Source organism: Nilaparvata lugens, chromosome 3 (assembly GCF_014356525.2).
Source record: "Nilaparvata lugens isolate BPH chromosome 3, ASM1435652v1, whole genome shotgun sequence".
NCBI lineage: Eukaryota > Metazoa > Arthropoda > Insecta > Hemiptera > Delphacidae > Nilaparvata > Nilaparvata lugens.
In genome coordinates this window covers 77,626,422-77,645,293 of record NC_052506.1, presented here as the reverse complement: position 1 = coordinate 77,645,293, position 18,872 = coordinate 77,626,422, and the positions used below count along the sequence as shown (strand labels likewise).

Below are 18,872 nucleotides of genomic sequence, written 5' to 3'. Positions count from 1 at the left end.
GAAAATGGGTCCATCATTTAGAAAGATCCTGTACTATTTGTGATAGCAGTTGTTAAGACGTTGGTCTTAAAAGTGGTCCTGCAATAAATCCATCTTCATCCTGGCAATAATCTAAGAATCCTTGTTGCTCTCTGTAGAAAATGGTAAACTTCTTTCCTAAAAACACACTTATTATTCTTTTCAGTTGGATTTTAATATAAAGTCGCAAGTTGCCGATTTACATAGTAGAAAAAGGATTGAAGAATTGGCACATAAAGCTTATAAACACCTCATTCAAGGTAACTAGTATTTTCAATTTTATCAAATATGTTTCAACCACATAAATCCTAGATTAGCCATCACTTTGGTATTCGTCAGTGAATAGAAGAAAGTTCAATACATTGAGTACTTGAATTGTAAGATATTTCTGATAAAATAAATAATATGGATTAATATTTGTCCTTACACGGCTCATTTATATTTACTGTATTTTTTTTTTGTAAATCATTTCTAACTTTTTTGTCGTACTATGCACTGTACCTAATTTTCCATATGCCTACGTTTTTATAGTACAGTACATTTCTCCAATGTCATAAAATAAGGATAGGAAAATACCTATGCTCTATCTATGCTAATGAGATGTGTTTGTTTGAAAATTGATGTGCTCGACTCTTTTATCTTCCTGTATAAGTCAAGTCAGTGAATGTAACATAATTATGACATTTTCCCTTTTTATCTGAATACTTCTGATAATTTAATTGTACGGTAATGAGGAGATGTGAAATTTCTCCATAATTGAAAGAATGTTGATATTGTCAATACCATTTTAATTTATTCGAAAATTAATTCATCTTACAGAACCAGGTTTCATGGTAACACCTACCACATCTTCAGCTGAACTAATGTGTTTGTTATTGTTGAAGGAACAGGAAATTCAATTTTAGGTTATGTGTTGGGCTTGTAAACGGGAAGGAGAATGAAAAATGTTAGTGGGAATAGATGGATTAATGATGAAATTGAATTATGCTAATAGTTTTAGAATGGAAAATTACATTGTTATGACTGTTAAAAAAGTATCTTAGCTGTTAATTAGATGTTCAAAACGTTATTAAATATTTTCAATGATGTGTTCCCAACAAATCCACAAAGCCAGAACTCGGAATGAATTGCACAGACAGCTGGTAAGTTGGAATTGGAGGGAAGGGGTTAAACCAATACCTACTATTATTTAGAAGTAATAGTAGGTATTGGTTAAACTGTCCTAAGTTAGACTACTGTCCCAAGTTAGCCGCTTTGACGGTATATATATATATATATATATATATATATATATATATATAATATATATATATATATATATATATATATACATCAAATTTGGTTGGTAGCTTACTGGTGATTGTATAATCATTTATGATATATATATATTTTACGCAATAAATTCTGTTAGATTAAACATGCAAACAGATGATGTGTTAATGTGTTTGTCAAGCTTCGTTTAATCTGATAGAATTCATAGGGACGGCAAAATATCGTACGTCCAAAAATCGATGTGTGTGTGTGTGTGTGTGTGCAGGGCATAAGGCTAGTTACACACACACCGATTCATGGACGTACGATTTTTGGCCGTCCTTATAAATTCTATTGGATTAAACAGATGATGTCAGATGAATTCTTAAGGACGGAAAAAAATCGAACGTCCAAAAATCGATGTGTTTGTAACTGGATAAACTGGCTTCCGTATGCAGATACTCGGTTTAAATGGAGAATTGTCAGCTGTTCGCTTAAACCCCGTATGAAACACATTATGATAATGCCACCATATCTACAAGTAAACGTGGTTTAGCGTAAAACGTAGTGTTAGCATATGGCCCCAAGTTATGTAATATATTATAAGATTTTATTTTTGTGTCCTGTACAGATGGAAGAGCTGAGTACATAGTACAAGAGGCCAGTAGACTGACTGAGATCTTTGAAATTGCCCATCCCTATATGATTTTGGAAGTGGCATCAATGGCTTTGCATGAGGAAAATGGCGAGCTTGCTGTCGAATTACTCAGGTAACATTCTTGCTCTCATTTCTCAATCAACCATCCATTAAATGCTACAGAATTATACAACACAGTAATGATATCTCGCTATCAATCAATGCTCATTAGGATGTTATATTTTATTATAATTGAAAAACTTCCCCTCAATGGAGGGAAACCATATAAATACTACTTGATATATTTGACATGTCGTACACAGTTTGAGCTGTGCTCATCATATGCGGTTTTATACGATGAAATAACAATAATAATAATAATAATCATTATAAATATTATTATAAACTAGCAGGTAACCCGAGCTCCGCAAGGATCTGTTTGAAGAACAAATAAATTGAATCTATAGTGAGGTCCACGTTATATGGTATTGCTATCCTTGTCTATCATTCAACAAAGCTGATAGCGCCATCTCTTTCTCGCTTTGCTCTGTTGCCAGATCGTCTTTTAACAATGTAGATTCAATAATTAATTAACAAAATATTTCATCTTAGTTATGAAAATGCTTTATGAAATTATTGAAAAATATAATTTCTTGTGTAATAAAATATGATTGATAATTTTAAACGAGAATGAACAGTTAATATTACATCATCAAACCTGTATCAGCTACTGTCTATATGAGGCATTGATAAGATAGAGGATCGGCAACGTTTTTCTCCTATCTTTCTCCACTGCCATTATAACGTTGATATCACTATAGCAGGTGACCCGAGCTTTCCCCAGGGGTATTTTTGAAGCACAAATAAATTGAATTAGGTATTATAGTTTCATACTGATATTGAAAGTATGAACAACTGTTATAATCTACAATAGAAAAACGATTTGATTGAGCGTACGAATACTTTGTATCACAGAATAAAAATAAATTTGTTCTTATTTTTAAATTTATAATTTATTGATTAACAAACATGTTGAATTGAGTATGCTGAAAATGTAGAAATTCTTTAAATGTTGTGAAAAATAATGTAAATGAATGAAAATGCAAATAAATAATTTGAATTTGAACATGATACAGGCCTATAACCATCCTTTAGTTACCACTGACATTCTGCTAATGGCATATTATGGTCTGTTTCATTCACATTAGAATTATGGCCTCCGATTATGGGGGATTATGTTGTTTTATGTTATCTGACATTGTTTTATATTGTACCGTAGCCTATCTGAGTTACTTCATCTATGTAAATGTATAAATGAACAAATAAAACTATTTATTAAAGTTCAATCAACATGAGTTACTATTTTATTGCAGAGGATAATCATTATACATTCGACTTTATTTCCAGATATCTCGTTGATTCAGGGTCTATTGATCATAAATTGTGCACAAAATTGTTGGATTTTGTTGGGGAACATATTTTCAACCTTACCAAGTACATGTGCAACACCTCCAAGCCATTTGAAATCGCCTCACTCTTGAAAACCGTGTCAAGCATGTGTTTGGAATCCGCGTCAGACAGTAAGTACCACCTTAGAGAAAGGTTAGAAGATATCTCACAGTTTGTAGAATTCATTCAAAGTGTTGCTTATCTATGGAATTGTAGGATGGGGAGGAACAAACTACGTTCACCTCGACCCCCTTATAAAAGTGCAAAAACTAATAATTAAAATCATCAAGCAGAAGCCACCTCGTTATCCATCAGACCAGCTCTACAATGAGTTTGGTGTGATGGACGCAAGACAACTCTACTCCCTACAAATTATTTGCAGACTGCACAAGAACCCAGAAAGCTTTCAAAACAGAAACCACTGTCATAACACTAGAAATAGAAGCCTACTTATCACGAACGTGGCTAGGAAGGCAACATACCAACAACACTTCAACCACCTAGCACCAAAACTCAACAATTTACTTCCTGTACACATCAATATAATTGAAAACTCAATAAAATTTAAATGCGCCGTTAAAAAGTGGATCACAACAACTGGAAGACATAATATAGAAAACATAATTTCGAACAATATGTGAGCTCACTCACCCAATGTATTTCCACCCCCACTCTAAATTTGATTGTATTACTACTACACCTGCTCTAGAACATGGGTTTCCCATAGTTGAGTAGGTTAATTTCGGGAAAAATTCAATTTATTTATATTTGTAGTAAATTTAATATATTGTATTTTTGAATATTATGTACATTTTATTGATTAGATTGTTTATTTGTATATTAATGGAAATAAAATTTATTTGTATTTGTATAAATTATGGTATTGTGTCCAATATCCATTATCGTGATCGATGACCAGGCTTCCCCGGATAGATTGTGACAAAAATTTAAACTGTATTTTACACATAGATGGCGGCGGCGTCACAGACCAGCATAGTCATCATTGAAAAAATCCTGCAAAGAATGGAAGTTCCTCCCAATGAGCCACCTTGATAGGGTATTTTTGAACGCGGTAGGTGAGCGCCCCTTCACTGAGTGTGACAGGCAGTTGAACATCTTGATTGCCAGCACCGGAAAACAATCCCTGACCTTGGACAGTCGACGGCGTGGAAGTGGAACATCCAAGTTGGTCCTTCCCCGAGTATTGTAGGTGTGCACTTATCCAAGTTGGTCCTTCCCCGAGTATTGTAGGTGTGCACTTCCTCTCTTCTTGAGAACGTATACTGGTGTTTTACTTTCCTTGCCTTATTACCATAGGTAAGGAAAGCTTTCCAAAAAAAATAAGGTACCCCAATTTCTAAATTTCTATACGTTTCAAGGTCCCCTGAGTCCAAAAAGTATTAGTCTGTGTGTCTGTATACACGATATCTCATCTCCCATTCAATGGAATGACTTGGAATTTGGAACTTAAGGTCCTTACACTTTAAGGATCCTACACGAACAACTTCGATCAAATGCAATCCAAGATGGCGGCTTAAATGGCGGAAATGTTGTCAAAAACAATTTTCTCGAAAATGGCTCCATAGATTTTGATCAAATTCATACCTAAAATAGTCATTGATAAGCTATATCAACTGCCACAAGTCCTATATCTGTAAAAATTTCAGGAGCTCCGCCCCCATCTATGCAAAGTTTGATTTTATATTCTCAATTATCAGGCTTTGAATACAATTTAAACGAAAAATTTTGAGTGGAAAAGATTGAGTTTGAAAATCTCTACAATTAATGACCAGTAACATTTTCACCTAAAATTGAAAATAAGCTTGAAATTTGAGAAAATGTGATTATTCAATTGCAAACTTTTGGCAACTGTTGATTCTATTGAATCATTCATTATGAAGAGATAGCAGACCTCGTGTATCTCCAGCGTTATTGTCCTGTCTCCTGTCACCAGCTGGCTCAGATCTTTGAATAGTAGACTTGAGATGCGCGTGAACACTAGCGTCAGGTGATCAATTTTCATAACGGCAAGGAAAGTTGTGTGAGTGCGCCACACCAGATTTTTTTGACGTGCAAGAGTGATGGTAGTATGATAAGTCCATACACAGTGGATGCCCAGACGTTGAAATATGGGCTTGCAGTGAGCATCAAACTTGCTCTATAAGTGCCTTTTTTGAAGCAGGAGAATGTGCTGTGTATCAAGTTGAGATGATACTGTATCATTCTGGGTTGATATTGTATCATGTGTGGTAATACCAGAGCGAAAAGATAGCATAAGAAGATATCCCATGGTTTGTAGAATTCATTCAATGTTTGGACGTATTGTATCAAATTATGGTGTTGTGTATCAAGTTGAGCTGATACTGGGTTGATATTGTATCATGTGTGGTAATACCATAGCGAAAAGATAGTATAAGAAGATATCCCATGGTTTGTAGAATTCATTCAAAGTTTGGATGTATTGTATCAAATCATGGTGTTGTGTATCAAGTTGAGCTGATACTGTATCATATTGTGTTCATACTATATCATGTGTGGTGTTATCAGAAAAAAGATAGCATTAGGCCTAAAATGGGCCTAATATCGCGGTGTTTTTAGCGTCGCGATAACAAGGCAATGGTTCTTCCATAATATGCGCCAACAAAGCTGTGTATAACTTGGTTCAGCGTTGCCAACGCCACGGCATTAGCGCTTGTATAACTTGGGCCTAAGAAGATATCCCATGGTATAGGGCGTTTTTGTTGCAACTTTGGCCGATAGTACTTGTGGTTCATGAAGCTATGTGACGCTGGTAGTCTCTCATAATGTGCCGTTCTTACACTCTCACCCCAATAAAACAGTTGACAGTAGTCGACTTGAGTTAACAAGACAACGGGAATATACAGTGTCACATAACAAAACAGTAATAATAATAATAATAACAATATCAGCAGCATTGTGAGCGAATTTTCCAGCCCGGAGATTTCTGGCTCACTAGCTTGTAGATTTTTTTGAATTATGACAAATATATTTGACCCATCAACACATGACATTTGAATGCTTCAGTTGCATTGTACCAACATTAGTAGACAGAATGACAAAATGCTTGTATTATTCAAATGTTTTGATAATAATTAATATTGTAAAGCAGAAACATAAAGCTTGCATGTCAGAAAATGTTTGTGTTATATAATTTGACTATATGTCACCATATGACTTCAAGAACGCGATATTTTTCCTATCCTGTACTACAGCCCAAAGACATATAGACCCACAATGCCTATGCCTTCCCAATGATAGCTCTTACTTGAAATTGAAGGCCGCCATTGGGGTATTTTAGCACGAGATATTATATATTATTTATTTGTAATACTATAGATCACAAAGGCATTGATGGCATTGGTATGTGATAATCTTATGGGTTGCCCCCTCAATGGCGGATTTCAATTCCAAGTACGACACTAGCGCTGCATGTGAGTCTATGCATCTTTAAGGTCTTTGCTACATCCTATGTCACGGCTGCAGTTCCCCCACTCCAATTGCATGTCAACTCAAATACAATAGATAAGTGACCAACCTTTTGTCTACTAACTTTAGCATTGTACTACTTATTATCCAAACTTATCAATATTACATATCGATATTTTCTAAACAGGTATTATCGATTTTTTTACTATCGATGAACTTTACATTAGTTTGAATAAAATACATTTTTGCCCTTCCTACTAATGTTTTATGGCGTTTTTAAAAGTTCCCGTTATTCTGTGTTACTCTGTATATTCTATCATCATCATCATCAATATATTTTTTTATTGATGTTCTCTAAAAGTTTGATTGTATTGTTTAATTTTCAGTCACCATTCTGCAGGCAGTTGAAATTTCGATTTGGGTGAATCTGATCACCGGTTGTCAGCCCCAAGTTTCATTTTTCTCAGAGGATATTCCTTCAACACGTCTTTTCCAGTTCCTACCAGAAATGGTCACTTCTATTCTCAAAGAATATGCCTCGTTCGCCTGTGAGTTTCGTTATTAATTTCTAATAAATTCTGTATTGAAAATACATCCTTTATGCATTGTTTCGTACCAACATAGAGAAAAGATAGCATAAGAAGATATCCCATGGTTTGTAGAGTCACAAAGTGAGAAAGTTTTGTATCAATCATGGTGTTGTGTATCAAGTTGAGCTGATACTTTATCATATTGTGTTGATACTGTATCATGTGTGGTGATACCAGAGAGAAAATATTATAGCATAAGAAGATATCCCGTGGTATAGGACGTTTATGTTACACATTTCAATGTTAACTCAAGCCGATAATCCCAGTCTATTTTTTCCGTGAAGCTATGTGACGCTGGTAGTCTCTCATATTGTGCCGTTCTTACACTCTCACCCAAAAAACAACAGGAATAATATACGATAAACGGCTTCAGTTGATAAAAAACGAGTAATCGACTTGAGTTAACATAAATCGGCTTCAAATTTGGAACATGAACGACCCATACCATGGGATATCTTCTTATGATTTTTTTCTATGTTTTTTTTGTAATTGAGTTGTGTTTCGATATGCATTGAACTGTGTTGATTTTTTTCCTTGCCCTATTACCATAGGTAAGGAAAGTATTGCTTTCCGAAAAAATAATACTAAATACTAATACGAAATAATAGTACCCCAATTTTTAAATTTCTATACGTTTCAAGGTCCCCTGAGTTTAAAAATTGGGTTTTGGGTATTGGTCTGTGTGTGTGTGTGTGTGTATGAGTGTATGTGTGTCTGTGTACACGTTATCTCATCTCCCAATTAACGAAATGACTTGAAATTTGGAACTTAAGGTCCTTACACTATAAGGATCCGACACGAACAATTTCGATCAAATGCAAATTAAGATGGCGGTTAAAATGGCGAAAATGTTGTCAAAAACAGGGGTTTTCGCGATTTTCTCGAAAATGGCTCCAACGATTTTGATCAAATTCATACCTAAAATAGTCATTGATAAGCTATATCAACTGCCACAAGTCCCATATCTGTAAAAATTTCAGGAGCTTCGCCCCATCTATGCAAGGTTTGATTTTAGATTCTCAATTATCAGGTCTCAGATATAATTTAAACGGAAATTTTCAAGTGGAAAAGATTGAGCATGAAAATCTCTACAATTAATGTTTATTAACATTTTCACCTTAAATTGAAAAGAAGCTCAAATTTCGAAAAAATAAGATTATTAAATTATTGCAAACGTTTGGCAACTGTTAAATCATTCACTATGAAGAGATAGCAGACTTCGTGTGCCTGCAGCCTTATTGTCCTGTCACCAGCTGGCTTAGATCTTAGAATAGTAGACTTGGGATGCGCGTGAACACTAGAGTCAGTTGATCAATTTTCATAACGGCAAGGAAAGTTGTGTGAGTGCGCCACATCAGATTTTTTCTCTATGGTTTTATGTAATTGAGCTGTGTTTCGATATGTGCATTGAACTGTGTTGATTTTTAAATCTATAATGATTATAGTATATTATGGAACTCTCAATATCCTATTATCCTTCAATTATGGTAAAATAAAATTATATCAAAAATTGTTGCAGGTGCCGAGGGCTCCAGGAATAGAACAGTGCATCGGATTTTCAGAAATACTGTGATGCCTACTTCAAACCTAACGGTAAATTTCTCATTATACTTTTTACGTTGTACAAAAAATCGGCTCTTCAATTATTTTTTATTTTTGTGTAATCTCATTAGCGGCAGATAGTGATGTGTTAACTAACTTCATGAGCCCATATGGACCTAAGATGACAATCCATATCATCAAACGGTCATTGTTGAGTGAAAAATGTAATCTTAAATAATTCTAGATGCTTTGCAGACCATAAACATTTTAATTTTGAATTTATTTTCTTTCTAGGTTTACTACCTACTTATTTCAGGTAGTCTATTTTGTTGTAATTTCCATTTAAAATGCTTGTTTATTGTTATTTCACTAATTTTTTCGTATTTCTAAATTATTTAGAGTAAAGCTGCGCTTACATCAAAGTTATTGACTAAATGTTTATTTTTCCGTCCTTATAGATTCTATTAGATTGAACGGAACTTGACAAACACATATGCACATCATGTGTATGCTAAGTTATGTTCAATCTAATAGAATCTCTAAGGACGGAAAAATAAACATTTTGTTATTAACTTTGGTGTAAACGCAGCTTAACCAATCAATTTTCACTGAAGCTTGTTTTAGCATAAAGCTGTAAGCCTTCATATGTTGTATTTTTTTCTATTGATGTAATAAATAAATAAAAGGTGGACCGTTTCATACAGGATGTTCTGAAGAAAGGTGCCCAAAGTCAAAGTCAGGGCGTGATTCCTCACATCAAAAGAAGAAAAAAAGTTCCAATTAACATAGCTCCGAAAATGCTTAGTTACCAAGTTATACATGGTGAAAGATTTCGTCTGAATTTCAGTTGCCCTGCTAAAATGAAGCCCTACGGGTATTTTTTGGCTGTTAATTTAGCGTAATTCATGTGAAAATGAACTGTAAAATTGAATAAAACCGTTTCCAGACCTGTAGCTACAGTAATTTTTAAGATATGTGACGAAATATGCGAAACTTGTCCCGAAAAACATGTTCCTTTAAGGTTTGAAGCATATTTACTATGTTAAATGTGCAATAAACACAACTTATTTTTTTACAGAAGTAGTAGAAAATTTAATTTTAAAGAGAAAGATGTAAAATAAGTCTATAATAGACAAACGCAACATTTAAAAAATAATCCTAATTACATATTACAATACGCATGGAAAGAGAGCTTAACAGACTTTGTATTTTTCATGAGTTTTGTATGTAATTAGGATTATTTTTTCAAAGGTTGTGTTTGTCTACTATAGACTTATTTTACATTTTTCTCTTCAAATTTAAATTTTCTACAAGTTCTGTTGGTAGTTCTACCTGTATAACTTGGTAACCAAGCATTTTCGGACCTATGTTATTTAGTACTTTTTCCTTCTTTTGACGTGAGGAACCACACACTCACTTATGGGCACCTTTTTTCAGAACATTCTCTATTTAAACACTATTTGTTTGACGATTTTTGTAATTGCAGGTGAACGATATAGCAAGTTGTGTAGAATCGGCAGTGAACGGTCTGAGGCAGATGGAACACAACACTGTTGCTCTTCAAGTTGTCACCGATTTGTACTGTTGTTTGTCGTCTAATACCAAACTGGCCACCGAAACCCCTGCCGGCAATCGAGCTCCTCATGTTGACATCGTGAGTAAATTCTAATTCCACTTCTTCACTATTCTAAAGGAAGCAAATTTGTACCTTTTAATTGCAATTCAAATGTTATACAGAGTGCGGGATCATAATCTCCTTTTTTTACTTTCCTTACCCTATTACCATAGGTAAGGAAAGTATTGCTTTCCAAAAAAATTAAGGTACCCCAATTTCTAAATTTCTATACGTTTCAAGGTCCAATGAGTCCAAAAAAGTGTTTTTGGGTATTGGTGTGTGTGTGTGTGTGTGTGTGTGTGTGTGTGTGTGTGTGTGTGTGTGTGTGTGTGTGTATGAGTGTATGTGCGTCTGTGCACACGATATCTCATCTCCCAATTAGCGGAATAACTTGAAATTTGGAACTTAAGGTACTTACAATATGAGGATCCGACACGAACAATATAGATCAAATGCAATTCAAGATGGCAGATAAAATGGTGAAAATGTTGACGAAAACAGGGTTTTTTGCGATTTTCTCCAACGATTTTGATCAAATTTATAATAGTCATTGATAAGCTCCATCAATTCCAGGAGCTCCGCCTCATCTATGTAAAGTTTGATTTTAGATTCCCAATTATCAGGCTTCAGATACAATTTAAACAAAAAAATTCGAGTGGAAAAGATTGAGCATGAAAATCTCTACAATATTAATGTTCAGTAACATTTTCACCTTAAAATTAATTAAGCTCAAAATTCGAGAAAATGTTATTATTTCAATTGCAAACTGTTGGCAACTGTTGATTCTGTCAAATCATTCACTATGAAAAGATAGCATACTTTGTGTGTCTCCAGCGTTATTGTCTTGTCACCAGCTGGCTTGGATCTTTGAATAGTAAGACTTGAGATGCGCGTGAACACTAGCGTCAGGTGATCAATTCTTATAACGGCAAGGAAAGTTATGTGAGTGCGCCACACCAGATTTTTCAAAACTTGATGAAACGCATTGTAAGACTCATAAAAGTTTTATTCTTTTTCCAAAATGTAAGTATGTAAATAAAGTTTTGTTCCATGCAGTTTTGAAGAGTATATCATGAAGGTTATGTTCCCCACTCAGGATGCACTGAGAGTACCTATTTCTATAGTGAGGTCCACGTTATAATGGCAGTGGAGAAAGATAGGAGAAAAACGTTGCCGATCCTTTGTCTTGTCACTGCCTTCTATAGACGTTAGTTGATACAGGTTTTTGATCTAATATTAACTGTTCATTCTCGTTTAAAATAAACAATTATTTTTTATCAAGCAAGAATTTATATTTTTCAATAATTTCATAACGAATTTTCATAATTAAGATGAAGTATTTTGTTAATTAATTCTATTTCTACATTGTTAAAAAACAATCTGGCAACATAACAAAGCAAGAAAGAGATAGCGCTGTCCGCTTTGTTGAATGATAAACAAGGATAGCAATACCATTGCTAATCAAACACTGCCATTATAACGTGGACCTCACTATACAATAATATTTAATATCAGCCTTTCAATTATTGCAATCGTAATTTTGGCAATTTCCACCTGCATGTAGTTTTTTTCAAATCTTGGAGGGTCTTCAGACGGTTCACATAGACATGGGATCTCAAAAAACCCCACAGAAAAAAAATCAGGAGATCGAACCGGCCATTGGAAATCGCCTATAATTGAGATAAGTCATTCTGGGAAGTATTCTTTCAAAACACCATTTTTTTATGATATACATTTTGTATGGATAGAAATGAAGGTCTTTGTGAAGAATCCTCCTCACACAACGATCGGAAAGTCCAAGGAGAGACACATATTTGCGTGCAGGAGCTCCGTAATATTCTTAAGAAAAATTGCGGATGATTACTAAAAAACCATGTTTTTCACGATTTTCTAAAAAATGACTTGACCAATTTTATTCAAATTCATACCCTGTATAGTTATTTATCATTTCTATCAACTGACATGAGTTTCCTTCCTGGGAGGGGGGCCCACCCCATCCTTGAGAAATGGACTTTGTAACCTCCTTCTCGTGCAAGAGGTAGGTAGGTAGAGCAGTTTATAAAAAGAACACAGTCATAGTCAAGATATTTCATCTATAGAACAGCTGTTTTGACGACTTTTAAAAAAAAACAACGAATTTCACAATTTACACAAAGGAAAAAATACTCTGGAAACAATTATATATACACATATACAGTTGTCTGATCGTAGTTTCAAATATGTTGCCCCCAATCGTCATTATGTTATTCCCCTAAATTATTCTCGTTTAAGAATGAGGCTTACAGTTCAATGAGCAAGGAAAGTTGTGTGAGTGTACCTCACCAGATTTTTAAATGTAGTAATCCACAAAACAATCGATTTCCGGCCTGGAACACGGGTCATTGGGGCTATTCCGAAAGGCGCGCTGTGCTGCAACCACTGAACAGCCGCTCGAAAAGTAGGCCTCAACGGCGAATGCAAGCTGCTCGCTGTTTATAATGCATAATGGCGACTGAATTGTGCAAGAATAAAAGTTTGAAACCTTTACTCTGGAGAGTGCCAACTAGTATTCCGCTATGTCATCAACTAACTGAACAGTAAGCATTTAAAAAAATCTGGTTTGGTACACTCACACAACTTTCCTTGCTCATTTAATTTAGGGGAATAACATAATGACGATTGGCTGCAACATATTTAAAACTACGATCAGACTTCTGTATGTGTGTATATATAATTGTTTTCAGAGTACTTTTTCCTTTGTGTGAATTGTGAAATTCGATGATTTTTTTTAAAATCGTCAAAACAGCTGTTCTACAGATGAAATATCTCGACTATGTGTTCTTTTTATGAACTGCTCTACCTACCTACCTCATGCACGAGAAGGAGGTTACAAAGTTCATTTCTCAAGGATGGGGTAGACCCCCCATTAGTTTCTCAGAAAGGAGACTCATGCCAGTTGATAGAGCTGATAAATAAGTATACAGGGTATGAATTTGAAAAAAATCGGTCGTCATTTTTGAGAAAATCGTGAAAATCATGGATTTTTAGTAATTATCCGCAATTTTTCTTAAGAATATTACGGAGCTCCTGCAATTTTCCCAGAAATGAGACTCGTGTCAGTTGATAGGGCTTATAAATAGCTATCCATGGTATAAATTTGAAGAAAATTGTTGAAGCAGTTTTCGAGAAAACCGTGAAAAACATGGTTTTTTAGTGACTATCCGCCATTTTTCTCAAGAATATTACGGAGCTCCTGTAATTTTCCCAGAAATGAGACTCGTGTTAGTTGATAGGGCTTATAAATAGCTATTCATGGTATAAATTTGAAGAAAATCGTTAGAGCTGTTTTTGAGAAAACGGTGAAAAACGTGGTTTTTTAGTAGTTATCTGCCATTTTTTCCGCCATTTTGAATTCAATTTTATTGAATTTCTTATTGTCGGATCCTCGTGGTATAAGGACCTTAAGTTTAAAATGTCATGTCAATCGGTTAATTAGGAATGGAGTTATCGTGTTCACAGACACACACACACACCCACACACACATACACACACAGAACCAACACCCAAAAATCATGTTTTTGGACTCAGGGGACCTTGAAACGTATAGAAAACTTGAAATTAGGGTACCTTAATTTTTTTGGAAAGCAATACTTTCCTTACCTATGGTAATAGGCAAGGAAAGTAAAAAGGAAGTTTTGCTGCCGCTCCTTGTATTATAGATAGTATTTCCATTGTACTTCGATTTTTATTACTGTATTTATGGAGGGGACACATCAAGCTGTTGTCTCAATAAATAAATAGTGGAACATCCTTTTCGAATGAATAGATTCCTTTATCTGGGTGGCCACCTACCGGGAGAACCTTGAATCCATCATGATTTTACTAACCGGGAAAATACCGTGAATTCCTCATTGCAATTAATTTATTGAAGAAATGTACTCTTCCTATAATTTTAGGTTAGCCTATACTTTTTTAAATGCTTTTTAATGTACTGATAACAGTTCCCCTGGTGCAATCATAAAGGTGCGTACACACTTTCGCTCTGCTCCGCAATCGAACGTCACTCGAGCAGATCGATTGATGATCGACCGGGGAGCAAGAGTGGAACGCGAGAAGAGCTAACATCTCCCCATCTCCCGTAACGTTCATGATCGGAGCGATTGCGGAGCGAAGGCGTAGCGTGCGCGGAGGTTGTTGGAGACGCGTATATGTGTACGCACCTTAAGGTTTTCATGGTCTAAGGGTGTAACTGAAGACTGTTGGCCCAGTAGATTTCACATTAATTTCTGGTTTCAATCGATTTGTCAGCTTATTTCAAGTATAAAACAGTAAAAAAAAATCTGGTGTGGTACACTCACACAACTTTCCTTGCTCATTGAACTGTAATCCTCATTCTTAAACGTGAATAATTTAGGGGAATAAAATAATGACAATTGGCGGCAACATATTTGAAACTACGATCAGACTACTGTATAAGTTCAAATATAATTGTTTTCAGAGTACTTTTTCCTTTTTGTAAATTGTGAAATTCGATGATTTTTCAAAAGTCGTCAAAATAGCTGTTCTACAGATGAAATATCTCAACTATGTGTTCTTTTCATAAACTGCTCTACCTACCTACCTCATGCACGAGAAGGACAAAAAACTCATGTCAGTTTACAAAGTCCATTTCTCAAGGATGGGGTGGACCCCATTAGTTTCCCAGGAAATAGACTCGTACCAGTTGATAGAGCTGATAAATAACTATACAGGGTATGAATTTGAAATAAATCGGTCAAGTCATTTTTGAGAAAATCGTGAAAAACATGGTTTTTTAGTAACTATCCGCCATTTTTCTCAAGAATATTACAGAGTTCCTGCAATTTTCCAAGAAATGAGACTCATGTCAGTTGATAGGGCTCATAAATAGCTATTCATGGTATAAATTTGAAGAAAATCGTTAGAGCTGTTTTCGAGAAACCGTGAATAACATGGTTTTTTAGTAATTATCCGCCATTTTTCTCAAGAATATTACGGAGCTCCTGCAATTTTCCCAGAAATGAGACTCATGTCAGTTAATATGGCTTATAAATATCTACCTATGGTATAAATTTTAAGAAAATCGTTAGAGCCGTTTTCGAGAAAACTGTGAAAAACATGGGTTTTTAGTATTTATCCGCCATTTTTTCCGCCATATTGAATTTCTTATTGTTGAATCCTCATGGTATAAGGACCTTAAGTTTAAAATTTCAAGTCAATCGGTTAATTAGAAATAGAGTTATCGTGTTCACAGACATACACACATACACACACACAGACCAACACCCAAAAATCATGTTTTTGGACTCGGGGGACCTTGAAACGTATAGAAAACTTGAAATTGGGGTCTCTTAATTTTTTTGGAAAGCAATATTTTCCTTACCTATGGTAGTAGGGCAAGGAAAGTAAAAAATTAGCGCTCGCTTATTGTTTGTTTTAAAATGATCATATTTTTAGTCATGTTAAGAATTGAGTATTTTGATGGCTCCATTCTCTCCGGAATGAGACTTTTATCAAGGTTTGAAGTGTCTCCAACAGCCGGAATCGGCTATGGCTTTCTTTTGTGAAAGTATGAATCAAAATACATAATAAATGTTCAAATCTATTGATAACGTTGACACTGTAGTCTATTTTTGTGAGGAATTTTTCGTTTTTCCAACTACTCACTGAGTGTTGAAAATGGACCCTGTCCGAAAGCACTCCACACACATGAGTAGTTGAAAGAATGTACAAATTCCTCACAAAAATAGACGAATGTCAAAAATTACTAAGATATTTGGAAATTTAAATGCTCTATTCGCAATTCGTTATAGAAGATCAAACTGAGGATTTTCATAATATTTTTTACGAATGTATCTTGTTCCTCAGTTACCGCGAAAATTTGAAATTTTACTCTGGAAAACCGGGAATTACTCATGATTTTTACTTTCCTTGCCCTATTACCATAGGTAAGGAAAGTATTGCTTTACCAAAAAAATTAAGGTACCCTTATTTCAAGTTTTCTATACGTTTCAAGGTCCCCTGAGTCCAAAACATGATTTTTGGGTATTGGTCTGTGTGTGTGTATGTGTGTGTGTCTGTGAACACGATAACTCACAAAAAAGAACACAATAGTCGATATTTCATCTGTAGAACAGCTGTTTTGACGACTTTTAAAAAATAATCGAATTTCACAATTTACACAAAGAAAAAAGGTACTTTGAAAACAATTATATATATTATATACATATACGCAGTAGTCTGATCATAGTTTCAAATATGTTGCCGCCAATCGTCATTATGTTATTCCCCTAAATTATTCTCGTTTGAGAATGAGGCTTACAGTTCAATGAGCAAGGAAAGTTGTGTGAGTGTACCACACCAGATTTTTTAATTTTAATATGGGTGGCCACCCTGTTTATATTTAACATCTCTCCAATTATGTATTTATATTTTCTCGCAGTGGTTGAGTTCGATGGATAGAGTAAGCTGGGAGACACTATGCAATCGGTGTTTGTCTGATATCCTGCAGAAAGTCAGCCTCAAGAAAGTTCCTTGCAAACATTTGAATTTGACTGTTGGGTTGGCAATGCTCAACGTATACACCGAAGAGGAAGCTTTCTGCTGGCTCAACAATCAACTTGAGACGTAAGTTTGAAATTGAATATTCTAATATTTTAAAATATTATAAATTCTATATTTGAAACACTAGTTGTATTTTCTCTTCCAATAATTCCGGTCGAATTAATTCAATTTCAATAATAATAATAGTTGGCCTCCACATCTCCCCTTGGAGGTAACCCGTTCCACCACATGGCATCTTGAATCTTCCTCCAAATACTAAGAGATATTTTCTATTCGTAATAAATTTCATAAACCAATGCTGTAGCCAATAAGGTAGAGTTCTCGAAACTATAGACTGCATATTTGTCTCTTCCACTGTCCCAAAGTAATTTGCTCTGTGACAAAGTGACTATACTCTGTCCAGACTGTCATGAGCGCTGAAAGATTAAGCTGACCCTCGTTCCCCCACGCGCATGCACACACGCCCGGCCCACCTGCGCCATTGATATACTATGTATACTACGTAGTATACAGGTAGACAGACCGTCCCTTTACTCACACACACAAGCGCAGTCTCCTTTTGTAGTAGGAGGGTTGGCCTAATCCTTCAGAGCTCATGCCAATTTGGACAGAGTATAGTATAGTCCGGGTCTTATAGCTTTGCCTATCGGCGGAGGCCCACTAGACTATAATACCACCCGTTTGAGAGTTTAAAAACATCGAACATTTTTGAAAATGTATCATCTTTTCATAAGCAACAGATGCTCTTTTGTATCTTCTCAAAAGCAACGTTTCGCATCCGAGAAGATACACAAAGAGATCTAATGTATCTTTCCATAAGCAACAGATGCTCTTTTGTATCTTCTCAAAAGCAACGTGTTGCATCCGAAAAGATACAAAAGGAGCTTTTTGGAATTAAGTCCTTCTAGCAAAACACAGCCTATCATTGGCCGCGAGCCAATCAAAAGACGCGGATAGTGGTAATTTTAATTTCTAACAAGATTGCACAGTCACGTAACGGTGGTCTTGGTGCAATCAAGTATTGGCGACATGTAAAAAGGATTTGTTGGATAGGCGTTCGATTGACGTTTTCCATTCTGTATGTATTCTATGTCACTATCAAAGGTAACATCAAGATTCTTCATACTTGTGACGCGCTGAAAGTTTGTGTTCAACACAAACATTTTTGTTCACAACAAAATTCAAACATTTTTCAATTTTCAATTTGCAGCAAAGCCCAAGATGTATGGCAAAATCCAAGAGTGTTAGTCTTTCTTCCCTGGAGAAGATAATGATGAATGAAAATTTAGAAAAATATTCTTGTAGTCAATATTTGTTGAGAGCATTTTTAACACTTATTTGAAGATATTTTATATTTTGTAATCGTTGTTTGTTGCAGTCATTTGTATTCTGCCAATCGCACCAAAGCAGTGGCGGTTCTAGGAGCTTTCTATTGGAAACTGAAAGGAAATGATAACCTGCACAAGAAATTTATGGCTTTTGCTTTGAAGGGACAATGGGGAAATAAACTGTCGAAATTGGGCCTTCCTTATAAAGGTATGCATTATTTATCTAGTTGTAGAGATAAATTGAGATAGATAGACAATTATCTATAAAATTTATGAATTATTATTATTCAACACTATCAATAACTATTCAACAATAGAAATAAAAATAAAAATCTCAGTCCCCTTTTTTGAATTAATTTATCACAACATGTTTCAACATTGATGCCATTTTCAAGTGATATGAAGTTTTATTTTTATTTCTTTTTATATTACA

At 34.9% G+C, this 18,872-nt stretch overlaps 1 protein-coding gene across 1 annotated transcript in view; it reads left to right on the top strand.

The window, feature by feature from the left end:
• Window positions 1-18,872, top strand: part of LOC111044138 (kinetochore-associated protein 1) — a 75,348-nt gene that overhangs the window by 18,904 nt on the left and 37,572 nt on the right. The window contains exons 8-16 of the mRNA XM_039422900.1: window positions 185-278; window positions 782-784; window positions 1,901-2,039; window positions 3,314-3,486; window positions 7,189-7,350; window positions 8,912-8,985; window positions 10,421-10,588; window positions 16,990-17,174; window positions 18,490-18,647. Of these exons, the coding sequence (XP_039278834.1) occupies window positions 185-278; window positions 782-784; window positions 1,901-2,039; window positions 3,314-3,486; window positions 7,189-7,350; window positions 8,912-8,985; window positions 10,421-10,588; window positions 16,990-17,174; window positions 18,490-18,647 (1,156 nt within the window). The remainder of the gene's footprint in view (window positions 1-184; window positions 279-781; window positions 785-1,900; window positions 2,040-3,313; window positions 3,487-7,188; window positions 7,351-8,911; window positions 8,986-10,420; window positions 10,589-16,989; window positions 17,175-18,489; window positions 18,648-18,872) is intronic.